The following is a 19,817-nucleotide window of genomic DNA, read 5'->3' as shown; positions in this document are numbered from 1 at the left end:
TTTTTGCGGTTTTTGGCCGGGGCTGGGTTTGAACCCACCACCTCCGGCATATGGGGCCAGTGCCCTACTCCTTGAGCCACAGGCACCGCCCGATTTTTTTTTTGAGACAGAGCCTCAAGCTGTTGCCCTGGGTAGAGTACCATAACATCACAGCTCACAGCAACCTCAAACTCCTGGGCTCAAGTGATTCTCCTGCCTCCACCTCCCAAGTAGCTGGGACTACAGGCGCCCGCCACAATACCCAGCTATGTTTTCTTTTTTTTTGGTTGCAGCCGTCATTGTTGTTTGACGGGCCCAGGCTGGATTCAAACCCGCCAGCTCAGGTGTATGTGGCTGGCGCCTTAGCCGCTTGAGCCACTGGTGCCGAGCCTGAAAAATTGATTTTTATATTACAAAGCAGCAGATAATGAGTAAAATTGTTACAAGAATATTTAATTTTTCATCTTTAAAATTTCCATCAACTCTATCATTATTACTAATAAAACAGTCAAGTTAGTTTTAAAAGTCAGTATCCAAAGTCCATCTTTGGCCCTTGGGTATGCCACTCCCGTCATGTAGAACACCTCCATCTTCCCCACCTCCCATCCCCATTCCACCTTTCTGTCATCTGACCCAAGATACATTCCCAACATTACTCTATCCTTTATTCTAAACTTTCAGCATCAATCACTTGTATGAAATAATTTGGATTCATTTATATGCCGTTTATTAATCTTTACAAACCCACTTGGGGTACTTCTCAAAAGTAGGATCTGTGAAGCTTTTCTCCCAGTTTGCCTACCAGAGTGCGGGCATTCACGAGAAGTTGATTCATGACATTACCAGCTTTGTATCCATCATGAAAAACCAGAGACAAAGACTAGGAAACATTACCTGGATGATCTCCAGACAGATGCCAACAACACAGAAGCCACAGCACAATTTTCCTGAACATGAAGCCAATCATAACAGTAAGTCCTGTTAGTCTTTAGACTTGCCAGCTTCTTAACCTAAACTAATCCACCAGAGAGGAGGCATATTTGGTCAATACCAAAAGCTGTAGAATCCAATAAATCTGAGTAAACTAATTTTGCCTTTTCCACCCACAAATGTTATTTAATCTTCCAGAACTCAATTTCTTCATATTTAAAATGGAGATTATGCCATATGACTCACAGAGTTGTTAAAAGAATAAGCTGTGATAATGCATGGAAAGTGCTTAGCAGAGTAAGGTCTCAATAATAGTCATTATTCTCTATTTCTGGTGCTTTAATTTTTTAAAATTTACAATTTAGCTACAAAAAGATTATAAGCTCTATAACTTGAGTGTGTACATTGTTATAGTGCACATAAGTTAGGCTAGCAATCACCCCATTCCACATTTCAGTTTGGTGAGGCTGTCAATCTCAGGATGGGCCAGGGATGGGCACGATACTCAGGCCTAGATCACACTCTCCTTCATCTTGGTAATGGTGATAGTTCCAAGACATAGGCAAAGCAAAGCCAACTGGAGTCCTTCCGGAGACTGACAAGTGAGTGCTAGAAGAAAAACCCATTTGTTTGTTTAAATAGGGGTTAAATTGGGGCAATATATTCCTTAAATTGTGGGTACCATCTGAGCTGACTACACAGAATTAGACCCTCAACAGTAGGAAACGTTGCAGCCAAGAATAATTTGAGCATTTGGAGCCCACTCAGCCTAAACCTAGATCCACCCCCAGTCCCAGAAGTTACATGAGGCAATACATTCCACTTCTGCTTAAATTAGTTTGTTTTGGATTTTTGCAACCAAAATAATTTTACTAAAAAAATTTTTCATGCTAGGCTCGAGGCCCATAGCACAGTGGTTACAATGCCAACCCCATACACCAAGGGTGGTGGGTTCAAACCTGGCCCGGGCCAGCTAAACAACGACAACTGCAACAAAAAAATAGCCGGGCATTGTGGCAGGCGCCTTAAGTCTCAGCTACTTGGGAGGCGGAGGCAAGAGAATCACCTGAGCCCAGGAGTTGGAGGTTGGTGTGAGCTGTGATGCCACAGCACTCTACCCTGGGCGACAGCTTGAGGCTCTGTCTCAGAAAAAAAAAGCTCCAAGTGCTCACCTGAACCCAAGAAATTTATTAATCTGGCCTTCATTTTACAGCTATCTATAAAATTTCTAAATCTCTTAAGTAATATGGTGGTTTCTCTTTCAATCTCTAATACTGATGTTTCCAGAACAATGTAGTGCATGTCTGCTGTTTATGTCTACCTAGTAGCCACATCCACTTTCCCTTCTTCTGGTAACATCACTTTGATTATCCTTTGAGAAACCCCCCACTTTCAGTCCCTGTGGTTTCAAGGGAGTTGCCTCATTCCCATGGTGAGTCCTGATCTAGGCCCAGGCAATCACAACTTCTGATATGATTGGAACATGGCCATATGATTGGAAGATGGATGAGTAAGGGACCAGTACTTACTGGAATGACTGGGAAAGAGATACACAAAGATTATCAGTTCTCTCAAAATTAATTTATGGATTTAATTATAATCAAAATCCTAAAGGATTTAAGATAGATAAAATTACTCCAAAATTTCTATGGAGAAGTAAGTAATGACTAGCCAGCAACTGTCTATTGTTATTTTTTCAAAATTTTCTTGGCTGGTAGAGTACCTTTAATTAACAGATATTAAATGCTAACACTAAAACATACAGTATAATATGTCATTAAAACACTCAAATAGAATATAATAGAAAAAAACAGAATCAGATCATAGAATATAAAAAAGTATATTTACAGCTTCACCGTAGCTCAGTGGTTAGGGTGCCGGCTACATATACTGGGGGCTAGTGGGTTCGAACCCAGCCCAGGCCTACTAAACAACAATGACAACTGCAACAACAACAACAAATAGCCAGTCACTGTGGCCGGCGCCTGTAGTTCTAGCTACGTGGGAGGCTGAGGCAAAAGAATCACTTAAGCTCAAGAGTTTGAGGTTGCTCTGTGATGTGACACCACGGCACTGGACCGAGGGCGACATAGTGAGACTCTATCTCAAAAACAAAAGTATATTTACAATTAATGAGGAAAGGACAGGTCATTATTCCCAGAGTGGCAGATGTGTGGCCTGTGTATTGCACTCCACACTTGGGCACACGTACTGCATCACAGGCATCACCGATTAAACACAGCACTGGTTCCTGCTAAACCCAGATACGGCTTTCGAATCTTTCCCCACATAGCACTCAGGGAAGCCACCACCAATCAGAGTAAGAATCCCAGAGGATTATTTAACAAATAATGCTGAGGACATCAGTTAATAATTTACAAAAATAAATACAAAATAAACTCTACATAAAGAGTTAAATGTAAAAAATGAAACCATAAAAGGACTAGGACAAAACTGCTGCAAAAGATATTCTCAAACAGAAACAGAAGCTCAGAGATGACAAGAAATCAGAAAACAGTGGTGCTGTCCTGGTTCTAAAGCCCAGCTAGTTCCTCCTAAAGTTCTGAGACCTGTTTCTTTATAATACCTGTACTCCAGGCTAGGCATAGTGGCTCATGCCTGTAATCCTAGCACTCTGGGAAACTCACATGAGCTCAGGAGTTTCAGACCAGCCTGAACAAGAACGAGACCCCAGCTCTATGAAAAAATTTAAGAATCAGTTGAGTGTAGTGGCAGGTGGCTATAGTCCCAGCAGGAGGCAGAAGGATCACTTAAGCCCAGGAGTTTGAGGTTACTGGGAGTTAGGCTGATGCCATGGCATTTTGGTCTGGCTGGGAGACAGAGTGAGATTCTGTCTCAAAAAACAAAAACAACAATAACAACAACAAAAAAAGAAAACCTGCACTGTTAGGTACTGTACCAGTTTGAACAGGTTTCTATGCTTTTGAAAGCCAAAGAGCCTTAAATAAGGCATGTGCATTTTCTTTTTCTTTTCTTTCTTTTTCTTTTTTGGAGACAGCATGCTGTGGCATCAACCACAGCAACCTTAAACTCCTGAGCCCAAGGGATCCTCCTACCTCCACATCCTGAGTAGCTGGCACTATAAAGGGCATGCCACAACGCTATTTTTTTTATTTTTAGTAGAGACGAGGTCTAGCTTTTGTTAAGGCCATTCTCTAACTCCTCAGCCAAAAGAATCCACCTGCCTCCAGTTCCCAGAGTGCTAGAATTATAAGCGTGAGCCACCACACGCAGGCTGCATTTTCTTTTTGTAAATCTGTTAGTTGATTAACTAATTTTACTATAAGTAAATCAATCTAGAATTTTTCTAAGTCTCTTTCAATAAAAAATTAAAGCTTCCAATTTTCTAAGTATAAGGTATAAAATTTTATATACAAATAGATTAAATTGAAAAATACACTATTCAGGCTTGGCACCTGTAGCTCAGCAGCTAGGGCGCCAGCCACATATACCAGAGCTGGCAAGTTCGAATCCAGCCCAGGCCTGCCAAACAACAATGATAACTACAACGAAAAAATAGCCAGGCGTTGTGGCAGGTGCTTGTAGTCCCAGCTACTTGGGAGGCTGAGGCAAGAGAATTGCTTAAGCCCAAGAGTTTGAGGTTGCTGTGAGCTGTGATGTCACAGCACTCTACGGAGGGCAAGACAGTGAAACTGTCTCAAAAAAAAAAACAAAAAACACTATTCAATGTTTCCATTTTTCTAGCTCATTAAGTTTACTTTTCATAAAATATTCAAGATAGTTTGCAAATTTAAAAGCAAGACAATCAGAAGATAGCAAAAAGAAAAATGTTGAAGAAAAGCCAAAGGTAAATTTAAAATTTTGCATTTCACATATTCTTAAGTTATATGTCAAAGCATTCTAGTAATGTATTAGGAGCCAGAAATTAACCCTAGTCTGAATCTTGTAATTCTTTCCAAAAGTCAAATCTACTGATACCTTAATCACTAGCACTTCATTCATATGTAAAATTATTTCATGAGTTTTGTTTAATCACTCAAATCAAACACAAATTTTATGAAGGAATCAGAGCATTTCCTTCAGAAAGGCACTTAAATAAAGTAACCAAATCAATTCTATTTCTCCTGGCATAAAATATTAAACTCAACTGAGCATGTTATCATTTCCCTGCAGAAGTCAAAAGCTCCTTTCTTTAATCTAGAAAAAAGACCCTTTGAAGGAAGAATATGCTCTCATTCTGTGTGATTAGCTATAGAGCAATGTTTATAAACTAACATTTTTCTTCTCAAATCCCACAGATAGCAGACAGTTACATTAAGTGCTTTATAACAAAAACTGAATGCTACTGAGGGTAACACTCTCCAAATTATTCCATTTTTTCCCACAGATAACATTTTTCTTCTGATCCGAGATAGAAATTTCAGGGCTAATTCAACATATCATAATCAACATTTTGCCACCATATCCTGTCATTTCTGCCTTAGAATAGTGATTCTCAATTTTCCACCCCAGTATCTCTGAGGGATCAGACACCTATGCTAGTAACAGAGGCCCACTGGAAGAGATTCTTCACCAGTATCAAATCTTTGAGTGCACAGGTGGTTGGAAGGAGACTGTCTTGATTGGAAAAGGTACCCAGCGGATTCTGCTATGCCCCCTAGCAGAAACTGTCTGATTTAAAGAGTTTCTTGAATTGACTCTTCCTTCCAGCACTGCCACAACTCCCTCTAAAGCAGTGGTTCTCAACCTTCCTAATGCCATAACCCTTTAATACAGTTCCTGACTCACAGGCTGAGAACCACTGCTCTAAAGGGTCTGGATGACTTTTCACTGTAGCAGCTGTAGTTTTCCTACTTTTGGTCTTTCTTCTCTGCATAGCATCCAGTGTATCCTCTACTGCCAGCCCAAAATTCTGTTCCCATCAGGTCACTTCCTGGCTCAGAAACGGATTGCATCAGTTCTCCTCCCCTTCTTTCTCTTCAAACTCTCCCTATTCTCTGTTGGCCTTTTCTCTTGCTGTACAAATATGTCCCAATTCTTTCCCAGTGAAAACAAAACAAAAAACAACCTACCACGAAAGTAAAACCTTTCTTGGGCACTTCATTCAACTCCAGGTACCACCTCTGCTTCTTTTATTTTGCTGAGCAGCTTTTGAAAAGCGCAATTTGCTCACTGCCTCCTGTTCTTGTCACTTTGCAGAAACTGCTTTTACGAGAACTCCAAAAATTTTATTCTCTATTTATTAAATCCAATGGACCTGTTTTTAGCTCTCAGCTTTCTTGCCTTCTGCACTGTCTGAAGATACTGACCACACCCTCCTCCTCAAAACTTTTGTCTATTTGACCACCACTGCACCATTTTCTCCAGATTTTCCTCCTACCTCCTCAACATTTCATTTTTTCCCCTTTCTTTTTTTTTTTTAAGAGACAGAGTCTCACTTTATCACCCTCGGTAGAGTGCCGTGGCATCACACAGCTCACAGCAACCTCCAACTCCTGGGCTTAAGCAATTCTCTTGCCTCAGCCTCCCGAGTAGCTGGGACTACAGGTGCCCGCCACAACGCCCAGCTATTTTTTTTTTTTTTTGGTTGCAGTTCAGCCGGGGCTGGGTTTGAACCCGCCACCCTAGGTATATGGGGCCAGCGCCTTACCAACTGAGCCACAGGTGCCGCCCTCCCCTTTCTTTTATTTATTTATTTTTGCACTTTTTGTTCAAACTGAGGCTAGGTTTGCACTTTTTGTTCAAACCGAGGCTAGGTTTGAACCCGCCACCTCTGGCATATGGGGCCTGCGCCCTACTCCTTTGAGCCACAGGAGCCACCTTTTTTTTTTTTTTTTCATATAGACTCTCACTTTGTCGTTCTCAGTAAAGTGCCCTGGCATCATAACTCACAGCAACCTCAAACTCCTGGACTCAAGCAATCCTCTTGCCTCAGCCTAAGTATCTGGGACTACAGGCACCCACCATAATGCCCAGCTATTTTTAGAGACGGGGTCTCACTCTTGCTCAGGCTGGTCTCAACTCCTGAGCTCAGGCAGTCACCCACCTTAGCCTCTCAGAGTGCTAGGATTACTGGCGTGAGCCACCATGCCAATCCCTGAACAATTCATTTCCAACTCCTTTTCCCTTACCCTGGTTTAAATGCAGGGGTTCTGGCTCAGCGCCTGTGGCTCAAGCGGCTATGGCACCAGCCACATACACCTGAGCTGGAAGGTTCAAATCCAGCCCAGGCCCACCAAACAACAATGATGGCTGCAACCAAAAAACAGCTGGGCGTTGTTGTGGGCACCTGTAGTCCCAGCTACTTGGGAGGCGGAGGCAGGAGAATCACTTGAACCTAGGAGTTGGAGGTTGCTGTGAGCTGTGATGTCATGACACTCTACCCAGGGCGACAGCTTGAGGCTCTGTCTCCAAAAAAAAATGCAGGGGTTGTGGGCCAGGCGTGGTGGCTCTTATCTATAATCCTAGCACTCTAGGAGGCCAAGGTCAGTGGATTGCTTGAGCTCAGGAGTTTGAGACCAACCTGGGCAAGAGTACAACCCCATCTCTACCAAAAATAGAAAAACTAGCCAGGTGTTCTTGTGGGCATCTACAGTCCTAGCTACTTAGAAGACTGAGGCAAGAGCTTGAGCCCAAGAGTTTGAGGTTGCTGTGAGCTATGATGCCATGACACTCTACCCAGGGTGACAGACTGAGACAATAAATAAACAATAAATGCAGGGTTCTGCAGGATTCCATCCTGGTTCTTCTCTTGTTAATTTGCACTGTTCTCTCTTGATGACCTCATCCATACTCATGGCTTCAATTACTGTATCTTATAAAAAAGTTCAGTTTTTTTTTTTTTGAGACAGAGTCTCACTCTATTGCTCAGGTTAGAGTACCATGGCCTCAGCCTAGCTCACAGGAACCTCAAACTCCTGGGCTCAAGCAATCCTCCTGCCTTAGCCTACTAACTAGCTAGAACTACAGGTGCCCACCACAACCCCTGGCTAATTTTTCTATTTTTAGCAGACATAGGGTCTTGCTCTTGCTCAGGCTGGTCTGGAACTCCTGAGCTCGAGTGACCCTCCCACCTTGGCCTCCCAGAGTGCTAGGATTATAGGTGTGAGCCACAACATCCGGCCATATCTCATTTATCTTCACCTCATTTCTGACACTCCTGACTACAGACCTGTACTTCCAACCAGCTACTGGCCTTTCCCTCCAAGATGTCACATAGGTAACAACTCAGCATGCCCCAGGCCGGGCACAGTAGCTCATAGCCTGTAATCCTAGCACTCTGGCAGGCTGAACTGGGTGGATCGCTTGAGCTCAGGAGTTCCAGACCAGGCTGAGCAAGAGTGAGACCCTGTCTCCAAAAATAGCCAGGCATCATGGCAAGTGCCTGTAGTCCCAGGTATTTGGCAGGCTGAAGCAAGAGAATCGCTTGAGCCAGGCAGTTGAGTTTGCTGTGAGCTATGACATCGTAGCACTCTACCGACGGTGACAAACTAAGACTCAGTCTCAAAAAATAAATAAATAAATAAATAAATTCAGCATGCCCAAACCAAACTTGTCTTTACCCCCCAAACTAGCTCTTCTCCTGCCTTCTCTCACCTTATGTCTTAAACTCCTACACTCTATCCGCCACTTTTGACTTTCTAAAATATCACTTCATCATTTAAAGCATTTTAGGGGCACCCCATGGTCTATAATTTGACAGCATACCCCTAAGTATATGCCCCCAACCTATGAATATTTATTAATGCATATATATTGAAAACATATGTAAAATACAGAACTCAAGAAAGAATAAGGTAAAGATAAAATGAATATATAAACATATCCCTGGTAAAGTAATTCTATCATCAGCTACTATATGACTTTAAGTACAATATACTTTTAGGGTGAAGTTCATTATTGATGATAATGGGTGCATATCCATAATTCAAATAGTTTTCTTGACAATTTCATTTTTTAGGCTGACTTCTTGACAGACATATTACCTTGAAATGTGACAAAGAGTTCCCACTAGCAGGAAAAACATCACGCTACCTTTTTGTTATTGTTTGCAGGGTTAGAATTGTCTTCCATCTATGGTTTCTTTGTGCAAATCTTGAAGCCACTTGTTCATTTTGTGCATATTAATTCAAAGCAAATAATATAACATAAATCCCAGTCTCAAGGAAGGCACATTCCTCTGCTTTGTGAAGATTGCACTCTTCCCTTGAGACATGATCTCCAATATTGAGTGTGTAATAATGGTGTCCTCTTATAATACTGAGAGAACCAGGGTTATCCACACGTTAAATATTAATAAAGCTCAATTTCTTCTTTTTTTTTTCAAGTTAAAAGAATAAATATGAAACGCATTTTGAGACCACTGCATGGTACTGCATTCCAGGCCCTTGATGACCTGGCTCCCACCCACCTCTTCAGCCAGCTCTCCTGACACACACACTTCCTGTGCCTTATCACACTGGATTCTCTCAGCACAGGCTAAGGTGGTTGGACCACTTGATCTCTGGAGTTTAAGACCAACATGAGCAAAGCGAGATCCCCATCTCTACTAAAAATAGAAAAATTAGCCAGGCATGGTGGCACACAGTTGTACTCCCAGCTACTTGGGAGGATGAGGCAGGATTGTTTGAGCCCTAGGGTTTGAGGTTGCTGTGAGCTACACTGAGGCCACAGCACTCTCCCCAGGGGAATAAAGTGAGTTTAAGACATGAGGTAAGAGAAGGCAGGAGAGGAACTAGCTTGGGGGATAAACAGAAAGACCCCATTTCTAGTAAAAATAGAAACATTAGCCTGGGGTTGCAGTGGGTGCCTGTAGTTCCAGCTGTTAGGAGGCTAAGGCAGGATTGCTTGAGCCCACGAGTTTGAGGTTGCTGTGAGCTAGGGTGACGCCATAGTACTCTAGCCAGGGCAATAGAGTGGGACTCTGTCTCAAAAAAAAAAAAAAATAGGCTCAGCGCCCATAGCACAATGATTAGGGTGCTGGCCACATGCACCAAGGCTGGCAGGTTTGAACCTAGCCCGGGCCAACTACACAATGACAACTGCAACAAAAAATTGCTAGGCATTGTGGTGGGTGCCTGTAGTCCCAGCTACTTGGAGGCTGAGGCAAGAGAATCGCTTAAGTCCAAGAGTTTGAGGTTACTGTGAGCTGTGATGCCACAGCACTTTACTGTGAGGGTGACATAGTGAGACTGTCTCCAAAACACAAAAAAGTAAGGCATCATTATACTACAGGTATTCCATGGAAAGTGCAACCAAGCAGCATTGTTTGTTGTTCAGTTAGTTAGCACAGTGTGCTAACCTAGCCTGGAACACAAATCCTTGAACACTATGCTCAGAACAGACCACTATTCTACAGCTACCTCCCCCCTTTTAAACAAAAGCACACATCTGATCATAAAGTAGAGTAACCTTCATACAGGAAAGATTACACAACGGACAACATATTAGTTGAAGTTACTGAGTTATCAGTTGAGATCTAAATTAAATCTTGATTATGATCGCTAAAAATGTTCTTAGAATTTTCATATCTGCTCTGTATTAGTATCAATCAACTTCTCACATTTTGGTAACAATTTGGAGAGCATATTTGAGCATGAAGGGAGCTCTGTAAGAAATAATCTGATTACAAAACCAGTTTCTCATATAAGCATGTCTAATCAGAAAAACATAAAGAGGCTAGTTAAAAGAAAAGAAACAAACACAAAAACACAAATATCTTAACAATTTAGTTTGTTCTTTAAGAGATAAATGAATATACATGCAAAGTCTCAAAAGAAAATGTAAAATGTTGGGTGGCGCCTGTGGCTCAGTGAGTAGGGTGCCAGCCCCATATGCCGAGGGTGGCGGGTTCAAACCCAGCCCTGGCCAAACTGCAACAAGAAAATAGCCGGGCGTTGTGGCGGGCGCCTGTAGTCCCAGCTGCTCGGGAGTCTGAGGCAAGAGAATCGCGTAAGCCCAAGAGTTGGAGGTTGCTGTGAGCCGTGTGACGCCACGGCACTCTACCCGAGGGTGGTACAGTGAGACTCTGTCTCTACAAAAAAAAAAAAAAAAAAGAAAATGTAAAATGTTTTCCTTAGGAGACTCTCAACCTGCTGAATAACGAAAAAAGAGGCAGTGTGGCAATCCAAACCAGCTTCTTTACCTTAGCAGCCTAATAATATTGGCACATGTCCCCTGACATATAAAAACAACCATATTATATATGACACTCAGCATCTCAAACCATTCTATTTCCTTTTTTTTCTTAATATAGTCAAGTGAAACAGCAGTGGGGATGAAGAAGGAACAATCTGTAATTGGCTGTGATCAATGAGTTGTAAATAGCACTTCAATGAGACCAGCCTCAAATCATTCTAGATACAAAAATTACTTTCAATTCTGAAGTTAAATTTCATGCCAGTCTACTTCTTATATCCAACTAACCAATTCTTTTCAGGAGATTCAGTAACAATACTCTTAGAATCTTATTTAGGCACTAAAAGATGACTTTTCAACAACAGTCTAGTGAGAATTGAATCAAAAATATTGACCCTTTTCTCAAATATCAAACCTCAAGCTGCCAGGCGTGGTGGCTCATGCCTGTAGTCCTAGCACTCTGGGGGGGGGCCAAGGCAGGTGGATCTTCTGAACTCGTAAGTTGAGACCAGCCTGAGCAAGAGTGAGACTTCACCTTTACAAACAGCCGGGTGTTGTGGCAGGTGCCTGTAGTCCCAGCTATTAGGGAAGCTGAGGCAAGGGGATCACATGAGCCCAAGAGTTTCAGGTTGCTGTGAGCTATGACGCCATAGCACTCTACTCTGTCTCAAAAAAAAAAGGCTGGGCACTGTGGCTCATTACACATGTAATCCTAGCACTCTGGGAGGCTGAGGCGGGTGGACTGCTTGAGCTCACGAGTTCAAGACCAGCCTGAGCAAAAGCAAGACCTCTATCTTTACTAAAAATAGAAAAACTGAAGCAAGAGGCTTGCTTGAGCCCAAGAGTTTGAGGTTGCTGTGAGCTATGACAACACAGGACCCTACTCAGGGTGACAGCTTGAGACTCTTGTTGCAAAAAACAAACAAACAACAACAAAAAACCCCAAGCTGGACATTTTATACCATCTTCCCTAACCTCCTCTGAACACTTTTCAATGTTCAGTCTAATTCATGTTCGTTTAGTCAACTTCATAGCCTTAAAAATATAAAATCTAGAAACTGAATAAACCATATTTCCAGAGCAAAGTACACAGTACATTCAAAACACAATATCTCATAGGTGAGTAGGGTTACTCCTTTAGAATACAATCTGCATTATTAACACAAAAGCTATCAGCTCGGTGCCTGTAGTTCAACTGGCTAAGGTGCCAACCACATACACCAGAGCTGGCGGGTTCGAATCCAGCCCCGGCCTGCCAAACATTGACAATTATAACCAAAAAATAGCTGGGTGTTGTGGCGGGCGCCTGCTGTCCCAGCTACTTGGGAGGCTAAGGCAAGAGAATCGCTTAAGCCCAGGACTTGGAGGTTGCTGTGAGCTGTGATACCACAGCACTCTACCCAAGGCAACAGCTTGAGGCTCTGTCTAAAAAAAAAAAAAAAATACAAAAGCTATCTAATCTGCACACCTTAATATCAATGCTAAGTCACTGGCCAAAACTACAAGCACACAATTAAACGGCAAATTTTAATGTTCTAAGTAATAAGCATGAGAGGAGGGAATCAGAGAGATAGGAAACTACGTGCAAAATTTAAGGATAAAAAAGTTGGCCTAGGGGCAGCACCTGTGGCTCAAAGGAGTAGGGTGCTGGTCTCATATGCCAGAGGTGGCGGGTTCAAACCCAGCCCCAGCCAAAAACTGCAAAAAAAAAAAAAGTTGCCCTAGCTAAGTGATGGCAAAAAGACAAGATTAGAAAAAGTTATTTGCGGGTGGCGCCTGTGGCTCAACGGGTAGGGCGCCGGTCCCATATGCCGGAGGTGGCGGGTTCAAGCCCAGCCCCGGCCAAAAAAAAAAAAAAAAAGAAAAAGTTATTTGCACCAAAAAAATACAAACTCATTTTTTTTAAGGGTAGCCAAGTGAAGCAATGAGAGTGAGAAGCAACAAAGAAATCTGTAACTGGTTGTGATCAATTAGTTGTAAACACCACTGCATTCAACCAGCCTGAACTCCTTCTTAACCTGTTCACCTAAAACAATTCCTAATGCTGTTTCTTTTTGAGCAAAATGGAACCTTGGATTTTATTTTAACAACTTGCTATCTTGGTTATTCTGAGAGTGTCCTTGTTAACCCACTGCATCTCTTCATGACCCAGTCCTACCTTCCTCATTCAGACTTTTAATGTTGTCCACTGCTATATTCCCTGTTCCTTAAAAAACCAACACACAAATTGTCAAATGAAATAACCCTTTAAGAGAGGTATTTACACATGAGGAAACTAAAGTTTAGCAAGATTAAGTAACTTGCCTATGGGTTACAAACGACTAGCCAGAAACAAGTCCACATCTGCCCTGCTTGTACTCTACTTTTACTGGACAATAACTTTTTTTTTTTTTTGACATAGTTTTTCTTTGTCACCCTCAGTAGTGTGCCGTGGCATTTTAGCTCACAGCAACCTCAAACTCTTAGGCTCAAGTGATTCTCTTGTCTCAGATTCTCAAGTAGTTGGGACGACATGCGCCAGCCACAACACCCAGCTATTTTTGTTGTTGCTGTTGTAGTTGTCATTGTTGTTCAGCTGGCCCAGGAGTTCGAACCCACCAGCCTCAGTGCATGTAGCTGGCACTGTAATCACTGTGCTCTGGGCGCTGAGCCAACACCAGGCTATTTTTAGAAATGGGGTCTCACTCTTGCTCAGGCTGATCTCGAACCAGTCAGCTCAGGCAATCCATCTGCCTTTGCCTCCCAGAGTGCTAGGATTACAGGTATGAGCCACCTCTGGCTGTACAATAACTTCTTAACATCTCACTCTTCTGTGCCCTTACTGGTGGCCTTACTCTTCAGGGAAGGCTCAATTCAAGCTTCAACCTCTCCATCAGACTTTTCCCAGGCAGCCTCAACCTTAATTCCCATTAGGGACCTACCTATAGGGACCCCTCCCTTCTTTGTGTTGTCCCCTCTCCAGACTTCTACTGTAGCAGCACTTTTAGCCCTTTGCTATACCACTATACTTATTTACTTCTTTCTTTCCCTCACATCAACTCTAAACTTCTGAGGGCAGGAATAAAGTATCTTTGAGTGCCTCTGGCATTTGATAAGAGCTGAATAAATGTTTGATGGATGAATGAATGATCCCTACAAATCCCTGAGATGAAAAAGAACCCTTTAGGGCGGCGCCTGTGGCTCAGTCAGTAAGGCGCTGGCCCCATATACCGAGGGTGGCAGGTTCAAACCCGACCCCAGCTGAACTGCAACCAAAAAATAGCTGGGCATTGTGGCGGGCGCCTGTAGTCCCAGCTACTCGGGAGGCTGAGGCAAGAGCATCGCTTAAGCCCAGGAGTTGGAGGTTGCTGTGAGCTGTGTGAGGCCACGGCACTCTACCGAGGGCCATAAAGTGAGACTCTGTCTCTACAAAAAAAAAAAAGAAAAAAAACCCTTTAGCTCAGTCCCATAAACACAGGCAACCAGAGACTATAGCTTTCCCTGGCATGGGGGTGGCAAGAGCATGCCTGAAATTCCCTGCCCACACCACAAAAGAGCATCACTGTGTTGTGGTAAGGCAATTTTTCAAGTTTTGAGACATCTAATGGAAGGACAATGCAGTACAATTTGAAAATGTTAAAGACTAAGCATAAAATCTTTCAAAAGTGGGCTACCTGGAAAATGAGCTCTCAACTTTAAATAGTTCAATCAAATCACTGTTTTTAGCAACTCTGAGAATTTTGAGTAATTTTATCTTTACATCCTGTGACTTGAAAATGCAGTGTCATAAATCTACCATATTGACTTCCCCACGTTTGTAAAGACAAAAACTGCCTGTCTTATGCCAAATGGGAAAAGAAAGTAGAATCTGTGTATCAGGTAAAAAGGCATTCAATGAACATTATGCTGCCATCTATAAACATCCTTTCCAAAAGCTCATGGTCTATTTTAGACTAATAAATACTGGGAAGCATTTACTAGGGGGTTTTCATTTTACTGGTATGAATACCAGATTCAAACTATATCCACACAAAAACCATTTTTTAAATACCATATAAAGGGTTTAACTGTCTGCCCTTCATCCACTGAATACTCCATAAATATAGTACCTAAGTTCGGAATTCTGGCTCTAAGAATTTATAACCAAATGTTTAGCTAGACCAATTTCAAGATACACATTTAGGGTTTGGTGCCCATAGCACACTAGTGACAGCACCAGCCACATATACCAAGGCTGGTGGGCACAAACCCTGCCCGGACAGTTAAACAACAATGACAACTGCAACAAAAAATAGCCAGGTGTCGTGGGTGGGGGTCTGTACTTCCAGCTACTTAGGAGGCTGAGACAAGAGAATCTTTTTTTTTTTTTTGTGGTTTTTGGCCGGGGCTAGGTTTGAACCTGCCACCTCCGGCATATGGGACCGGCGCCCTACTCCTTGAGCCACAGGCGCCACCCGCAAGAGAATCTCTTAAGCCCAAGAGTTTGAGGTTGCTGTGAGCTGTGATGCCATGGCACTCTGCTAAAAGCGACATAGTGAGACTCTGTCCCCACCAAAAAAGACACATATTTAGGGCAACAATTGTTTTACATACGTGCCCAAGACATAATCTATAATTTTACTCCTTCTATTATCACTAATTTCTGAGCAGTGTCTAGCCCCACCTGTAAGTGGGATACAAATAAGATTTACAAATAAAACATTATAAAGGTAGCACACTGGAATTCCACAACTGGAGCATATGAAATCATTTCTTGTAAGCTAATATTTTTTCTTTTGCTATTTTTTCTAAATATTCACAGTACAGATTTATAAAAAAGTGGAAATCATTTTGCTACGTTAGACTTCTTACCTCTTGATTTAATGATTGGTCCCTCCACAACACCAGTCCCCAGCCCTTCCCTCCCTTTCTTTCTCTGCCAGGAATACCCTCCTGACTCATCTCTGCCTGTCTGTGTCCATCACTTCCTTGGAGACCTGGCTCAAGATTCAGCTCCTCCCTGACTAAGCCCATTTCCACTGACTACTTCCTCACTTTGCATTCTCTTGGCATTTATATACAGTTTGCACTGTACAACCAAGAACTTGATGTTTTTCCTCCTTATAAGCTGTTTTGCACTTTTCTATCACTTCCCTGATTAGAAACAAAGTAGGGACAGCATCTTTATATTTCTCTTCTACACAGCTAGCAAGAAATGTTTCTTGAGCCGGGAGCAGTGGCTCCCACCTGTAATCCTAGAACTCTGGGAGTTGAGGCAGGTGGATTGCCTGAGCTCACAGGTTCAAGACCAGCTTGAGCAAGAGTGAGACCCCGCCTCCCCTCTCTCTAAAAATAGCCGGGTGTTGTGGTAGGTGCCTGTAGTCTGAGCTACTTGGGAGGCTGAGGCAAGAGGATGGCTTGACCCCAAGAGTATGAGGTTGCTGTGAGCTAGACATGATGCCACCGCACTCTACGAGGGTGACAAAGTGAGACTGTCTCCAAAAAAAAAGTTTCCAGAATGATTGAATCACCAGAAAAATTTCTAAAAAAAGAAAGCAACTGACAATTGCTTCATTTACAACTTCATCTACAATACTCTATCACCTCCAACATACATGACTCCTTAGAGATTTCATGTTGCCTTAGTTTTCATAAATGCATTATTAAAGACCTAGTTTACAGATTACATACGTACTTAAGGTAAAGAATAATCCTGGCTATTGGAACCCATCTTGTAATTTACCACTTCAAGTTTCTTATAAAAAGCCTAATAGTCTCGAAACAAAACGCCTGTGAGTGGTAGAAAACTGGCACCCATCTCTTGCAAAAGGGGAAAAACTCTAGTTGGCAGTAAATGTTCAAAGCACGTGAGTCTCCTCTGAAACAAGCCTCATTAACCACATAAACTCGCTGCTTCAGCTTTCTGGCTTCAATGAAGGGCTATGATCTCTTTTAGTTACTGCTGAGAGCCACTGATGGGTTAAATTCCCATAAATTAACCAGAGTTTTGGTGGTGTGCCCAAGCATACCGTTGGCATCGGTGTGGACGGATTTTTTTTTTTTTTTTAATAGACCCGCCCGCCCCGGGGAGCCAGAGGTGACTGAAGAAAGCGCCAACCCGGCACTTCTCATCAGACAAACGGAGACCTAGGGAACTCGAGCCGTTGTCCCTCCAGTGCTTAGTGTCAGCTTATCCAGCAGAAGCGGGCGGGGGGCGGGGGTTTCAGATGCGGCTGCTTTTGGCTAAATCTCAGCTGAGTCTTCCTTAGGAGCTGCAAGCCACACTTCGGCGGCTGCCCAACTTTTCCTGCAAGGAACATCACTTTTTCCATACTCAAAGCCCCAGAAAACGGAGTTTGGGGAGAGAGGAGGAGGGAACAGGCTCGCCCCGCAAAGGGGGCAGGGTGGCAGAAACAAAGTGAGCGCCGGCGAGCCCAGGCCGCCCGCCCTCCCGCGCGGCCGGCCGTCCCCGCTCACCCTCCAGCAGCACCTCCTTGCCCGCGCGTTTCAGCGCCTGCACGGCCTGGTCATGGGTGGCCTGGCGCAGGTCGGTGCCGTTCACCGACAGGATGGCGTCGCCCAGCCGCAGAGCCCGGCTCTGGTCGGCGGCCAGCCCTGGGAAGATCTTGGAGATGAGGATCGGCATCCGGTTCTCGCGGCCGCCCTTGATGCTAATGCCCAGGCCGCCCGCCTCCTGCTTCACCACCCGGACCCGACGCACGGGCGGCGACGCGCCCGCCTCGCTCGCAGAACCCCGCGGCGGTGCCGGCGGGCTCGGGGGCCCCAGGCCGCGGCTCGGGCTCCCGGGCAGCGAGTCACCGGCGCCGCCGCCGTTCGGGAGGCCGTTGAAGGCGCCGGCAGCCGGCCCCAAAGCCGGCTCAGACTCGGCCGCGGCGGCGTCGCCCGTCAGGCTCAGGCTCTCTCCGCTCAGCTCGGCCACCACCCGGACCCAGCGCTCCCTCAGGAGCAGCTCCACCAGCCCCGCTTTGGTGGCTCGCGTCCACACCGCCATGGCCGGCCCCGGTCCCGCCGCCTCAGTAGCCGGAGCTACCCTCATTCCAGTCAGGCAGCCTCGGCGCTTCCCCCTTCCCGCCCGAGGGGGCGGGCCCGGCTCCTCCCCCGCGGCGATTCATTATTCATGAGGAGCCACGCCCACCTTCCGGAGGGGCGGGCGGAGGCCACGGAGCCGCTTCCGGCAGGTTAAGGAGTTGTCCAGTCCCTCGCAGCTTACCGGACGCGGCAAGCCTCAGCGTGGTGGGCTTCAGCTCACCTTCCACTGGTTCCCCTCTAGTCCCCTCCTCCAAAACTCCTGACCTCTACCGTGCAATTCAGAGGAGCTGCCCGGGCACGGAAAGCAAAATCCGCTTTGCAAGCCTGCACGTTCATTCTTGCATTGATTGGTTCATGCCATACAAACGGAGTGCTCAGGCTCCTTTTGAGGTCCTAGAGATAAGCTGAGTAATATGTACCACAGCTGAGAGCTTGCGGTCTAGTAGGGAAGGAAAACGCAGAACCAGCCAACTAGGTGTGATACTATGTGGTTAAGTGACATGTAGAAAAGGTTCCCAGAACAGTTGGTTGGACCTGAGGTCAGTTTCACAGAGATGACGATGGAGAGCAAACAATTCAAGCAGAAGAAACAGCATAAGCAAAGGTCCACAACGTGAATCCAAGCCGTCGTCAGTCACTCTGCTTTGTAATCTGTCACTCTGCTTTGTAATCTGTTTATTTGCGTATAGTTTGAGAGGAACTGTCTTCTTTTTTTTTTTTTTTTTTTGTAGAGACAGAGTCTCACTGTACCACCCTCGGGTAGAGTGCCGTGGCGTCACACGGCTCACAGCAACCTCTAACTCTTGGGCTTACGCGATTCTCTTGCCTCAGCCTCCCGAGCAGCTGGGATTACAGGCGCCCGCCACAACGCCCGGCTATTTTTTGGTTGCAGTTTGGCCGAGGCTGGGTCCGAACCCGCCACCCTCGGCATATGGGGCCGGCGCCCTACTCACTGAGCCACAGGCGCCGCCCAGGAACTGTCTTCTTAAGCTCTGCAGCCACATTTGGCAGGCCTCAAAGATATTTGCAGAATGATGAGGTATTAGGGTTCTCCAGAGAAACAAACCAATAGAATACACATAGATGTATAAATTTATTACAAGGGTTTGAACACAAGATTATGCAGAGTGAAAAGTCCTACCCTCCACTGCCTGCAAACTAGAGCCCCAGGGAAGTTGGTGGTGTACTTCAGACCTAAGCCCAAAGGCCTGAGAACCCAGGTAACCACTGGCATAAATACCAAAGTGAAGACCAGAAAAGGTGGGCAGTGCTTGTGGCTCAAGGAGTAGGGCATTGGCCCCATGTGCCAGATGTGGCTGGTTCAAACCCAGCCCCGGCCAAAAAAAACAGAAAAGGGGTGGGGATAGGGGCATATGCTGTAAATCTTGTTCCCAGTGTCAATACCTAAGAACCAGGAGCACCGAAGTCTGAGGGCTAGAGCAGCATGAATTCACTTTTTCTCTGCTTTTTTGTTTGTAATCAGGCCCTCAACTGGGTCTGATTGGATGATGCCTGTCCACATTGTTGAGGGTATCTTCTTTACTCAGCCAACCAAGGAAATACTAATTTCTTCTGGAAACACCCACACAAACACAACTGGAAGAAATGTGGGGTTTTTTATGTTGTTGTTTTTTACCAGTTATCTGGGCCTGCCTTAGGTGGTTAAATTGACACATAAAATTAACCATCACAGTTGGTTACTTAGGAAAATGCTAGAATTCCAATATGAAGGAGCATAGGGCCAGTAGAAGTAGCAGAATGAAGTATGAAAAGCCTCATAC

The 19,817-nt window shown here is 44.5% G+C and overlaps 1 protein-coding gene across 1 annotated transcript in view; it reads right to left on the bottom strand.

Moving 5' to 3' along the window:
• SNTB2 (syntrophin beta 2) overlaps positions 1 to 18,075 on the bottom strand; it is a 116,667-nt gene extending 98,592 nt beyond the window's left edge. Inside the window, exon 1 of the mRNA XM_053605100.1 lies at positions 17,464 to 18,075. Within this exon, the coding sequence (XP_053461075.1) occupies positions 17,464 to 18,043 (580 nt within the window). The 5' untranslated portion in view covers positions 18,044 to 18,075. The remainder of the gene's footprint in view (positions 1 to 17,463) is intronic.
• Positions 18,076 to 19,817: the final 1,742 nt, after the last annotated feature.

This window comes from Nycticebus coucang, chromosome 2 (assembly GCF_027406575.1).
Source record: "Nycticebus coucang isolate mNycCou1 chromosome 2, mNycCou1.pri, whole genome shotgun sequence".
Lineage (NCBI taxonomy): Eukaryota > Metazoa > Chordata > Mammalia > Primates > Lorisidae > Nycticebus > Nycticebus coucang.
Note: the sequence above shows the minus strand (reverse complement) of the source record. Positions and strands in the feature narration are given on the sequence as shown.